The sequence below is a fragment of the Pimephales promelas genome, chromosome 1, assembly GCF_988280905.1.
Source record: "Pimephales promelas chromosome 1, fPimPro1.hap1.1, whole genome shotgun sequence".
Classification (NCBI taxonomy): domain Eukaryota; kingdom Metazoa; phylum Chordata; class Actinopteri; order Cypriniformes; family Leuciscidae; genus Pimephales; species Pimephales promelas.
In genome coordinates, this window is record NC_142769.1 from 32,072,597 (window position 1) to 32,086,313 (window position 13,717).

A 13,717-nucleotide genomic window follows, 5' to 3' on the forward strand; every position below is an offset into this window, starting at 1 on the left:
GCCAATTAATTGTCATCTCAGCTGTTGTTTTAACTCTCTGCCCCGCGCACATCCCCACTGTTATTCTTATCGTTTCCGGAAGACGAGCTCATCTGTGTATGTAAAAGAGCCAGATGACCTTCAGCCCCACAGCAAAGGTCAAAGTTCACCCAATGTATATTTCATTAGCAAACGCCGTGGATTCGGAGAGGGAGACACAGAAATAGATTCATATAAAGCTCTGGGGATTTTTCCATGCTATATACACTATTAGCGCTAATTATTCGGCTCTCCGCTGCCGGTGAAATGGCATTCGACATGCTCGCACAGCTCTCTCACACTGGAAGGACACTGTCAGTACTTCCTCTCATCTTCTGGAGGAGCAAAATAATAGCAAGAATTATTTAGTGGTAAAGCAGATTATCGACACTTACATCAGAGGCAAATTAAACTGCCCGTCAGCCTGAAAACACACAGATAAATCAACTTTTCCTTGAGAGACTTGTCCTTCGGTTGTTACGCTTCTGGATGTCACGCTCTCCCTGCTGTTGTTTAGTCCCGCATCCCGCTGAGAGGCCATCTCTGCAGTCTTTCAAAAATACACAAGCTTTTGTGCGATAGGAAGCGCAGAGAAGGGAAGAAATGGTGTGTGTGCGTCTGTCTGAAAGAGCTTACAGTTCCAGTGAGTGACGCTGATTTAGCATTACAACAGAGGAGGCGGCTCTGCTTGCCTACACTTTAAAAAGTGTGTGCACACACTTGGCAAGGGGTGGAAGGGTGTGCGTTTGGGGCTGACTGGATTGATCGAGCATGGGATTTTTTTTCTGCCTACTTCCTACTTCCTGTCTATCCAGGAAGAGGGGGGCGAAAAGAATTCCAGAAAAGAAATAGTTTGTGTAGAATGCACAAGCTCTGACAACACACACACACACACACACATTCCAGAGCTTTTTGTGCCCAGCAAAGGACAAAAAAACAAACCCTTTGTCTCTGGTCCAATAGAGGTCCCCTCTTGCCCGTATTTGGAAGACACGCTCACACAAACACATTCTATCTCATTTGCATGGCAATAGCATTATTAGGGAGAGAGATGTCATGGTGACAACAAGAAGTTTATATGTTAGCACAAAGAGAAGTGAGGAAGAATGGAGTGCTCTTTGCTGTTCATTTGACAGCCTTTAAAACACACACATAAACACTCTTCTTCTATACACTCACGCTGATATAATACATTTTTTGTCCTGGTGAAGTTGTGTATGTGCAGTTATAATCAAGCAATAGTGGTACAGTCTTCATCTTAGTCTAAGTTTAACATGACAAAGTGTGCAATTGAATATTTGTATAAGTCTATGTCTTTTGGAGCAAGGCCAATTGTAGTCTGATTAATGCTATAGTCACATTACCTAGATATGGATTTGCAGAAACCGGACTGGAACCATTTCGGTCTGACATTTGAAATTTAAAAAAAGACTGACTGAAGACTTTGTTCAGACTGAATATGGACTTAAATTGTAAAGTAAATTAACTTATTTTCCATCTGATTATCTATAACGTAGATAAAAGGACAGTGGAGTACAAACCGCAGCTGAACTTTCTGGCCTCCCGCTGCATCGCCATTATGAAAACGGACACGAGAGTATTTAATAAACCCTATTAATCTTGTTGAGAGAACAAGTTCATTGGTGCACTCTTTCTTTCCCTGCTCTCTCAATCAATCAGCCGAGCTCTGCTAATGTATTCATTGTATTCATGCGAAACGCACAGCACAACTTATTTGACAGAGCTCTGAGAAAAGAAGAATTTATGAAGTCTTTCCTTCCACCGCAGCCAGTCCAAAGAAGCCTTTAGCCACTCTCACGATCAATACCTGAGCTGGTAAAATATATGATGTATAATTATATAGGGAAAACATTAGCCATATATCTGTTGTCAAGACGAGGCTTGAGTGGAATTCACACAATGTCACTCGAGGCATTTGATTTGCACAGTTGAATCTGAATCTGGGACCCCACAGTATTGATAAGGGAAGCAGTCCAGAATCTGTTGAACAGGTCAGGTGACACTCCCGTCTCAGTCGTGATGTCATCGCTTTCACGGGGGCACAGAAGCTGCCTTATGAGTTCGCACTGTGGGGAGAAATTCTGTACTACACCGCTGACTGATGTACAAGGGGAAAGCAGCTGATCCCTCTCTCTTTCTTTCTCCATCTCCTTTCAATGGAAAACGAGATCTATCCTTTCTCTTGTGTTTGAGATTTGTATCAAAATGTTGTAAACGGAATTCTCGGTTCAGTACTAGGCTTCTTAAGCTTAATCGATACATTTTTGTGCTCATTACCACACAAAAAAAATAATTTCAAGTTCAAGTCTCCCCTTTTCTTTAAAAAAAAGCAAAAATCTAGGTTACATTGAAGCCCTTGAAGGGTTAGTTCACCCCAAAATGAAAATTCTGTTAGTAACTACTCTCCCTCATGTGGTTCCAACCCTGTAAGCCTTTTGTTCATCTTCGGAACAAATTCCGAAGATGAACAAACATTTTTGATTAAATCTGAGAGCTGGATCACTCCTCCATAGGCTTCTTAAGGGATTGAAACTTGCCGGCCCAGAAAAGTTAATAAAGACATTGTTAATATAGTCCTAGAATACTTTTTGTGCAAAAAACAAACAAAAATAACTTTATTCAACTATTTATTTCCTTCTCTGTTGGCCTCGAGATTTCACGTAGTGAAACTACGCAAAGCTTCAAGGTTTTACGTCACACGCATCACAGGAATAGTTGAAGTTGAATAAAGTTATTTTTATTTTTATTTATTTTTTTTTTTTTTTTGCGCACAAAAAGTATTCTCGTCACTTGATAAACTTAAGATTGAGCCACTGTAGTCACTCAGACTCTTTTAACAATGTCTTTCATAACTTTTGAGCCGGCCAGTTTGGATTCCTTTAAGAAGCCTATGAAGGAGTGATCCAGCTATCTTAATTTTTGTTCCGAAGATGAACAAATGTCTTAGGGGGTTGGAACAACATGAGGGTGAGTAAATACTGACAGAATTTACATTTTTGGGTGAACTAACCCATTTGGTAGTTATACAGCTCTCAAATTTAATCAAAAATATCTTCATTTGTGTTCCGAAGACGAACGAAGGTCTTACGGGGTTGGAACAGCATGGGGGTGAGTAATTAATGACTTAATTTTCATTTTTGGGTGAACTAACCCTTTAATAGGATTTTAAGAATAGTTTTTCTAACCTTTTCTGTGTAGTTATATCCAATTTTAATCGACCATTAATGACACTATTTTTATTTTATTTTAACATCTGTACAGTTCAAATAATACACAAGTTGTAAAGGAAGAATTAATGTGGTTTTACAAAATGATAAGCTTCACATTTCTGCTTTTAAGGCTTCCAAAAAATTGGCCCCATTCACTTCCTTTATTAGAAAAACAAGCATCAAGTCTCAAGTTGAGATTATTTATTTATTTTGTGCTACTGCCACAAACCTTAACCTGTAGGCCTACACTATAAGAATATTATTTTAATGATTAAAAAAAAAAAAAGATGTCAGTCATGTATCTAGTAAATCATCTTTTAAAAGAACTCTTTCAGTGATCATAAAAAAGTTGATTTTTTCAAGCCTGGCACTGGTGTGATCCCTTTGTAGTTTAACCTTTACAGTTCAGTCACTCCATTCAGATCACATTCACCAAGGCAGCCCTTTTTTCATGCTATGGAGAAAGGGGAGCAAATGCAGGGGGAGACAGAGCAATGTCCGGGCAGAGGCGAGGAGAGAGGGATGGAGACTTCTCGTGAGACTTCTTTGGGGGGAGGAGGGGAAAAAAAAGAGCAGTACTCTGCTTCAAAGAAACATTTCCATAATTGCCCTGTAACTCGGCCATAATAGCTGAGGAGGCTGAGAAAGGCACAATCTTTCAGATGGCTGAACGGTAAAGGCTCTCACCACCTTTCTGTCTTTTTCTCTCCCTTTCTTTCTCCGTCCTCTTCCTTTTACACCCATAACCCTCTGCCCCACTTGTTGTCTTTCAGATGGAGTGAAAGAATTCCTCTCTCTAACCTCTGTCAACAAAGGGCATGAAATTAGCGCTCTCCACAGCCCCGCCTCCTGTCCTACAGAGTGTCACTCTCTCGTTCTTTTGTCCCCAGACCTGCCAGAGAAAGAATCGACTGACAAATACCCCACTGCACCTTCATCGTTGCGCATTCGGCTGCTGTTTTCATAGGGTCCCAATCACATTTCCTACATTTGACATGCCATCACTGTTCAGCTCAGATGGTGAACGCCTTCGTAAATTTGCATCTCTGTGAGGTACAAACAACTCAGTGATTCTGAAGATGTTTTGATGGATTTTTATTTATTTTTTTATCATAAAACTAATCCTGGCTTTAGCAGACCAGACACTGGAGGCTGGTGCTTTTTGTATTTGTGTGTGTAAAACAAGATTTGGGGGTGTAAATATGGTTATCTCTTCTCTGAGGCAGCAGAAGTGTTCAGATGGCCTGTAACCTCATGCACAGTGACAGTGTGGAACATGTGTCCTCTATGCTTTTACTGTTTTCTTCAATAGCCTTACAGGTCATCTAAACATGTCAGCCATGTCTGAAAAAAAAAAAAAAATCGACACACTCTGCTGCTGCATGTGTGTGTGTGTGTGAGATAGAGAGAGAGAGAGCTCTGAGCTGTGTATGTGTATGTGTTTGCCAAGCTAACAATCAGCAGTGCCTCATAAAAGGATTAGTGACCTCCACAAAGAGAACAGGGCTCTTCAAAGCTTCTGCAGGGTTACAATAGCGCTGACATTTGTCCTGCTCAGTGCAGGGATGGGGTGTGGTGGGACATCGTCACCACAGAGCACACTGACAGAGAGGGGTGGACAGGGGCACGGCTCAGGGCTGGTCCTCTCTTTCACAGCCTGACTCTGGCCCCTTCTGCAGCCCACTCTGGTCTTCATGTCCTCCTTCGGTCCTGTCCATTCATGCAGAAGCCTGCTGATGACTCCATTGGCTGGTTTTCTCTAAAAGGTTTAGCCCTGTCTGTCCTCCCTCTCGGCATCAATGGCAAATCAGAAAGATAGATTAGATTTGCCTTTGATTCCACTGTGTTTCATCGCTTTCCCCCAACCAAATTGGTATTTAACAAAGCATTCCTCACAGTGAGTGGTACAGCTATGTAGCTCTGTCATTGATGTAGAGGGAGAATGATACTTGGAGATATAATGGGTTCGTGGTGGCTAATAGACTGAATTGCCATTTATTTGGAGAGTGTCAATGGTGCTGAATTTCCCACAGATGCTGCAGTTCTGTTGCGCTCAAAAGGATGTATGTAGTATGTATGCACATTGATGCCATTATCCCATCCAAACCCAATCCCCATACATCTGTTTGTAAAGCTTTAGCAGCAACATCTCCTTTGGAGCAAGTTGAAAACTTCAATGCCTAATTATTAGTAAGTAATTGTTTATTGCAATTGTTATAATTTTCTGTTTATTATTTTTTTATATATAAGTTAAATTAAAATGTTAATAATTCATGCATATTTAATGTTATTTAGAGCAACATTAAATAATAATAATAATAATGTATAATAATTTAAATTATGTTTCTAGCTTGTTAGCAATTTCTGCTAATTAACATATTATTGTGTATAGAAATGGGCTCCCGTTTTTAACATTGCTGGAAGCGTTGGAATAAAAAGAGGAGTCACTGTTGATTATTGCTCATTAGCCACAAGGACATCCACTTAACTGAATAAATGAGTGACACTAACAGCCCCAGTCGGAATGTCCTCCGCGTAGCTCAGAGCAAAATGTTCATTAATGCTCTCCATTTGCTAAGTTGAGAAAGAAAGCGGTTGGACACGTATGGCGACATCGGTATCGGTGATTACTTTGTTTCTGGCGAGGCATTTTAATCCTTAATTTCATGCGATGATCAGAGACGCCGTGAAGCCCAGTGTCATATTTGCAGGAGCATTTCAAATGGATTTTAATGATCAAGAGTGGCCCAGGTCCCTCAGCGCCTAATATGCGCAGAATACACACTAAACAAGCATCAATATTTATGACAACCCTGAACGGGCTTTTCAGTGTAAAATGCGGTTGATTTCTGCTTTAAAAAAAAAAAATGTGATTATTGTGTGAAGTCTATTGTCGATCTAATGCTGATTCTGTTATATTTTGCTATATGAGTTTGTGTGAATTGCAATTATTTTTTTTATTAAGTAGTTTGAAGTATTATTTGATTCCCATAACAAATCAATGCTTGGTTTAAAATGTCGATATTAGGGTTTTAACCGAATATTTTGCTGTACACGATATAGACCTACATTACTAAAACATGTTTATTTAAAAACAAAATAAATAAACGTTTAGCCTAAAATGTTTTTCAACATTTTAATGTTTCATTTAGTGATAACTTAATATTAAAATGATGATAATAATAATAATAATATAGGCTATTATAATAGGGTATAATAATAATAATAATAATAATATATTATTATTATTTTGTAGTAGGCCTAGTAGTTTTTTAAATGCAATCAGTGTGTAATATGCGTCCTCGATCTGATGAAGTTTAAAATGCACGCAAGTCTCTGCAAGCTTGTTTGCCACTGGCCCCGCGCTCTCCCTCTTGACCTGCACGGCGAGACCGTGAGAGGGTCAGCGCTGATTGGAGAATGTTGGTCACTCGCGCGCGGTGTCACTTTCTGCGCTCTAGCTGGTGGCGCTCTTCAGAGTCAGCGCCTGAACGATGATTACATCAATCAGTGCAATAAACGTCATACAGCGTTTTGTGAATATTCATAGCCAGCTCTTACTTTGAACGGAATCTCGGAGAATTTTGCTGATTGAATAGGCTTATATAAAAACAAAATAACACGGACAACGGACACGAGCCATTATATTTTATTAGTGCAAGGCAGATCTGTTTTCTTGCCTCACGGTTATTAGGCTCCAGTGCATTGTAGTTCTATAAGAGAGGCATAGCATGGCGTCATAGCATAGGCGTCATTAATGACAATATGTATACAGACCGACATAGGCCTACCAGTTGATCATGCTGGGAAAATTTGTGCTCTGTCCGATGTGACAGGTTAAACATTGTGATAATTGTATTTATTTTAATTATTATTGTATGTCTTAGTGCTGTGTCTGATTGTTTAAACTTTAAATGTATAATATTATTTAAATGCAAGGGTTGTGTAGTCTATTTTAATTTTGATTCCTGAAAATGTAGCCTACTGTTCTTGATTATTAGATTTTTTTTTTTTCTGTCTTTGAGCCCCGGAAATTAAATTTAACATTTAAACATACGCTAATAATTATTTCGCCGTTATTTATTATTTATTTAGCTGCGCTGACTGTGGTCTTCAATTTCGGTGATCTAATAGTGTCTAAAGTGTCTCATAATATTCCACCAGGCACTTTTCTCATTGGGAAATTGCTAGCCTTATTGCTTAACACTCTGCTTATAAGTTCCCAGCAAATTTCACGAAAAGAACGAAGGATCCCAAAAATGCCCATGGTCAATTTTCTCGAATACATTACATAAATGAAAGATTATGATCAAAATGGTCAAATCCATATAAAAGCCGTTCAGAGTGGACTGTAGAGGGAGCTCCAACTCTAAATTTCTCCAAACTTTGAAAACCCTGAAACAAAGCTGCTGCCATGCAAATCATCTTCAAGAGGGAAAACGCACATAAATAAATAATTTTGCACAGTATCGGAGGCATATGGCAGGCAGCACAACATCAATGTCTGATTAGAATTCATTACATTTTTGAAAAGCAGAATCTCCAAAATTATAAATAGTCGAGAGATTACATTAACCATCTGTATAGAGGAAAGCGTTTAACTTTTGTGTGTGTGACTTTCCTCTTCAAAGAGGAAAATATTCAATTCTCATTACAGTGAAATTGAGTTGTATGCTATTTCAACCCAATAAAAATGAAATAATTATTCATTTCATATTGGCTGTTCCGCCTCGGTGGGGATAATCCCCATCCATTAATATCCAAATGCGCGATTCAAGAAGGAGCTAATTACAGTTAAGTCGCTGAAATAGGAAAATACTTCAAATCCTCCGTTTCAAACCTCATAACCTCGAGTTAACGTTCCCCATGCCTTTCAAAACACACACTGAAACCGTTTCCGCACAGAAAAGCTTACAACATGACATTCCATCATTTACAATATTAACACTCCATTGTTTTCAAAGGAAAAGGAAAAAGTGACGGTAAAGTTGCAGCGGTTCATTTATTAGCCAAAATATAGACTTTCTTGTACAATTTCGGATCACAAGTATATACATTTTCTTTACGTTATATACAAAACAGTTCAACATCAAATCCTCACAGAGCTTACAAAAGAAAATGGGACTCACAGACTACTTGGCCTGACAGCATTAACATCAGCCATTGTACACAGGACATGCTTACAATGTAAGTATACAGAAGTGAGTTATTTTTATTTTACATTCCTTACACAGGTTAAAATTGGGAAGTAAACAAAAAGGAGAGAAAAGACTACGAGGACGAGAGGGCGGATAATACCATGGCAGCTTCGAGTTGGTTCTGGGGCCTATGGGGATATAGAAGGGAAGCATGAAAAAACACGGGCCCAAAACACAAAACTAAATCTGCAAGCAACAACGTTTATTTTTTAAATCAACATTCTGAAATTATGCTATCGACGCACTGAGATTTATTGGTTTGACATCTGGTTTTATTATTGCACAAGCACAATATATAAATCATGTTTAAACCACGGTAGCCTATACCGGTACCCGAGCGCGTGACTAGAAGTCATGCATTAACATTGTGAAATTCAAATTCAAATTAACAATTAAAAAAAAAAAAAAAACTTGCAAAATTTAAGTAATGGACAGATAATAAGATCTCTGCTCTTACCGTCTTTGAACAGGATAGAAGGCTGTTTTTAGCAACTTTTTCTCTGCTTCCAAGGCACTAGATCTTTCTGAAATAATAAAACCAATAACGACAAGAAAAGGAAAAAAAAAAACAATGCAAAATTATTATTGATATTTTTATTATTATTTTAAAAAGCAGAGTCTTTTTCTAAAGATCTTACAGCCAGTTGTTGAGAAAAGTTTGCTTTCTAGAAATATCAAAATTGGCTCACACTAATACACCTTTTCAAAAGGCAACCTAAACACTTTTCCCACAAATTCAAGTGAACAGACTTTTTTCAGTATTTGAAAAGGACAAAATAAAAGACAAAATATATATATATATAAATCAGATAAGTACTCTCCACTAGACAATTGCATTTCAAGTGTATTTAATTATTTTCACTTGAATTTTTCACAGTAGTGATCAATGAAAATGGATTTAGGGAAGAATAAGAACGATGTGTTTCCAGTCTGTCAGTACAGTCTTTATGGTGTCAATAAAAGGTATTTTTGCACATATCTGCGCCTCTCAGTGTGGGTGACATGTACCTGTGACTGTGGACTCGGAGTTTTGACTCCTGTCCTCTGCTTGTCTGCTGTACAACGCAAGGCCATTCGCTGAAGCCTGATTACTGAGTCCTAAGTAGTGGTTTGAGTTCAGCAAAGCGAGCTGGTGTGCGGTGAAACCCCGATTTGTCCAGCTCTGAATTTTCCCTACGGGACACGAAAGGAGTCTGTGAGGAGTTATGATGGTCTGAGTGGCGGACGCAGCGGAAGTCCCGTTCATCAGAGGAGATTTTCGTGGATTGTCTGGAGTTGTGGCAGTCTCTGCCAAAGACCAGATCTTAGGTTTCGGAGCAGGAGGTGGGTTGTTTTCCGAGGGCGGAGAGTTGATGATGGCCTGGTTGAGTTTGACCGGCTCACCGTTGGCGTGTTCTAAACTGTTGTGGTTGTGAAGATGATGATGATGATGATTGTGATGGTGAAAATGCTCTGCGCGGTCGCCGTGAATCTCTTTACCGTCTTTCACCATTGCTTTGAACAACCTTTGCTCTGGTCCTTGTAAATCCTCATAGCCGTCCGAAATTTCGGAGTCGCTCCTGCCGTCCAGTTTCAAATCAGAATGCAGTTCGTCTTGCTCGTCTAAATCGTCCTTATTCTCAATATTCTCCGTGTCAATATTCTCCAAATCGATCTCTTCCTCGTCCTCCCGTTTGTCGCCGTCCTCTCCCTCGTGATCGCTGTTGTAAACATTTCCGTCTTCGTCCGTGCGACTCCGTGGGGCCCAGGTCATCTTGTTCTCTTTCTTTAGCCTCCTCCTGGCGTTGGCGAACCAGGTGGACACTTGAGTGAGGGTCATTTTTGTGATGATGGCCAGCATGATCTTCTCTCCTTTGGTGGGGTACGGGTTTTTCCGGTGCTCGCTTAACCAGGCCTTGAGTGTGCTGGTGCTCTCCCTGGTGGCATTTTTGGGTCTGGAAGGGTCTCCGAACTGGTACTGACCATATGGGTAAAAAGCCGGATGATGGTGAGCAAATCCAGGATGCTGGACGCCCGGACTGTCCTTCAATTCGTACTGTGCGCCCTTAAAAACACAGAACACGGATCCAACATTAATGCGATTCGCTATCATTATTCTGGGGCTGGCACATACTACGTTTTCTTGTACTCAATTGCAGTTCCCTGATGTATTGTTGCTGAATATATTAACTACGCAAATGATTTTCAGTCTATGCGAGCAATTAGCTATAAAAGCGAGGATTGAGATTTATTTTAAATTTAAACCTAATTGACTATTAAATCGACTAGGCTACTTTGTATACTTTATATCAATTATTCTAAATAAATTTGCAAGTTTCTGCAGCCACATATATTTATATTTATTCTCTCTGTGTGGGTTGGTGTATAAGCACATGGGATATTTGTTTTCATTCTAAAGACGTGTCTTGTCGAATTGTCGATTTTAGCTATTTAATTTAGCCTAATTGTGATTTACTTAAATCACAAGCGCACACACTCTACTCTTATTTTTGTGTTATACAGCTGTAAATTAATTAATTTGCCTATATTTTCAGGGTTTTTTGTATTTTCCAAACGGGGTAAAAAAAAAAAAAAAAAACAAAGTTCACCTCCGTTTAACACTAACATTCAATAATGATTAAGAATGAGAAAGATTTTGTAACATTTAAATAAAAAAGTTTACTACATTTGAGTTTGAAAGAGAAAGAACAAACAGCGCAAAACAATAAAATGATTACTCACCAGTTGGTTGAAAATGGACAGATCATTTGAATAAGGAAGAAAAGCTCCATAGCTTTGTGCGGCAGCGAAAGGTGATCCGTACATAGTGGAGAGAACATTAGAGAGCGCTCCGGACGGGCTCAGGTCTGTCCCGGCTCGGGCACTGCCTATCCCCTGCCTGTCCTGCGGGTATATGGGTCGGATGTACTGATATCCCAGCTGCGGGAAAGACATTGTTGTGGAGAAAGTCTACTGAAGTCACAAAAAGCGGCGAATCGCCCTCTTGGTGCGCACCACGATATCCACTTTACAGTGAGTACAAAGTGTCAGGGAAGTCTATATTTCCTCCGAAAGAGTCAGTGTAAACGATCCGATTGCGCTTTCCTCCCTTACTTCCCTATTGATCTGAATGGACTAAGGTCAGGTCCTTACAGATTGCTTTAGATTATTGGAACTCCTTTTTTGTGATTGACATTTTAGTCGTTCAGAAGCTCCTCCTACTTATATTTCTCCTCCTAAGTCTCACCCCCACTTACAGAGCCTCACTCTCCTCCCTCCCTCTCCCTCTCCCTCTCTCTCCCCCCTCTCTCTTGCTCCGCTCCTGCTCTCCGTCTGGATAAGTCCTCTGACGTCGCCATCTCTTATTTGAATGAGTTTCAGATCTCATTTTATGGCTCGCCAATCATTTCATTTGTTATTTGTTCGCCGCTTCAGCCCTTCCAATTTCTTGTGTTACTTCTCAAAAATTTTGATCATCCACAAAATGGTAAATATTTTATTCTTGTTGAGTCATTAACATCCCGCAGATCTTTTGTGTCTTTATTTTCCTCGCGTCTCTTCCATGTGAAACGTTAGAAGAAAGTTTAAATCGGACAAAACAGCTAGATTTGTGTGTTTGCTCTTACAAAATAGGCTACTAATGGAAATTATGCGAAGAGTGTTTTTAGTTCAACACGGAACAAGCCAGTCGAGGTCCTCTGGCGCCTTTAGTGTGAGACATCAAAACAGTGGCTTTTTACCGTTCACCTTCAGAGTAAGTTGACAAGAAACGAAAAAAAAACAAACAATATAATTTAGTAATGTGCGCTGTTGTGGATTTCAGCGAATTGCTGTTTACTTTGGTGGATTTTAATTTAAATTATGTAAAAGTATTATTGTTGTCATTATTATTAGGATATTACTACTACTATATCAAGCTGTCAGGCTTCAATCTTTTTTGACGTATTAAATTATAATCGCAAATGTTTCAATTGCATTCATGTGTAAAAGCTTCTGTTCTTTAAAAAAAAAAAAAAAAAACATATTTTGGACGATTAACCTACAGGATTATTCTACAGATAGACAGATATCCACTGAAAATATCTGATATAATACGCACCCGTCTGTAAATAATACGGATTAAAACAAAGGACGATGATCACGATTGAAATTCCTTGAATCAATATATGAAAATATGCAGGAAACATCCATAATCGTATTATGCTTCTAGTCTAGTGTCATCATATGTCTGCTAATCGTCTTCCAAACAACGGCACCGATTAGTGCTGTAACGAGTTTCATTTATTTGAATATAGGATGACTAAATCTCAATTCAGTAATGAAAGATTAGGGTGAATCAACTTCGGTTTGGATTTACTTGTGGTTTCCAAGAACGCACTGTTCCTCATAAACCTTCCATCTGTTTTTAAAGAGATAGTTATTATGACATACTAATATCTGGAATGTCATTTGTATTGGCTCTTTACTTATTTAAAACTCCCAGATTTCCATGGTCTCTTTACCACGTGCCTGCTGTTTTGACGTCTAACAATGCAGGATTACGGGGGTTATTAATTAGAACAGCAGTCTGATGCCATTCAGAGCGCATGGTAATAACTACATAACCGTCAATAACGCACACGGACCTGCAGAGCTAACAAGAGCTCTGAGCCCACCCGGCTGACCCCACAGCACTGCGCCATCTGGGACGATGCAAAACACAGCTAACCCTCTAGGTTTCAAGCAGTTTTGTTTTCTTTTTTGCCATATTTCAAGTCGAATTTATCTACAAATACTTGCAATTATTTAGATGAAAACGTGCCGTTCCAAACAGCTGGATTTAGTGAATTAGGAATCACGGTGGGGAAAGGATAAGTGTGCGTGCTGGAGTCCGCCCTGCAGCGCTCTGAGTTCGGATGGACACGTGTCTCATCCCGGGACCTGTCAGGGCCTCAAGGTTTGCCTCTGATTTATTGGCCCAATCAAATACACATGCACTAACTTATCACTTTCACACTGACCCAGGAAACTGGCACAGCCATAAAAGCATTAGGATGGTGTTTTCTTCCTGCCTTCTTCTCCCACCCATTTGGAAGCATTGCAACAATTTAAATTAAAGGCTTAAGCTTTATTATTGTTAGTTTATATATTTTATAATAATAATAATAATAATAATAATAATAACAAAACAACATAAAACAGTTGCATCAGTATTATTAATATGCCAATATGTAGGTATTTTTCCCTTTTTATTTTTTTTTATTTTTATTTTATTTTTTTACTTTTATATAGCCTAGCATTAAACGCAGGCCA

At 39.1% G+C, this 13,717-nt stretch overlaps 1 protein-coding gene across 1 annotated transcript; it reads right to left on the reverse strand.

Annotated features, from left to right (window-relative positions):
- Positions 1-8,231: 8,231 nt before the first annotated feature.
- Positions 8,232-11,566, reverse strand: irx3a (iroquois homeobox 3a). Its single transcript, XM_039657066.2, has 4 exons — positions 11,168-11,566; positions 9,455-10,490; positions 8,904-8,970; positions 8,232-8,574 (listed from the first exon to the last, which is right to left on the reverse strand). The coding sequence occupies exons 1-4, from the start codon at positions 11,378-11,380 to the stop codon at positions 8,520-8,522; spliced, it is 1,371 nt and encodes a 456-aa protein (XP_039513000.2). The 5' UTR covers positions 11,381-11,566; the 3' UTR covers positions 8,232-8,519.
- Between the last annotated feature and the right edge of the window lie 2,151 nt (positions 11,567-13,717).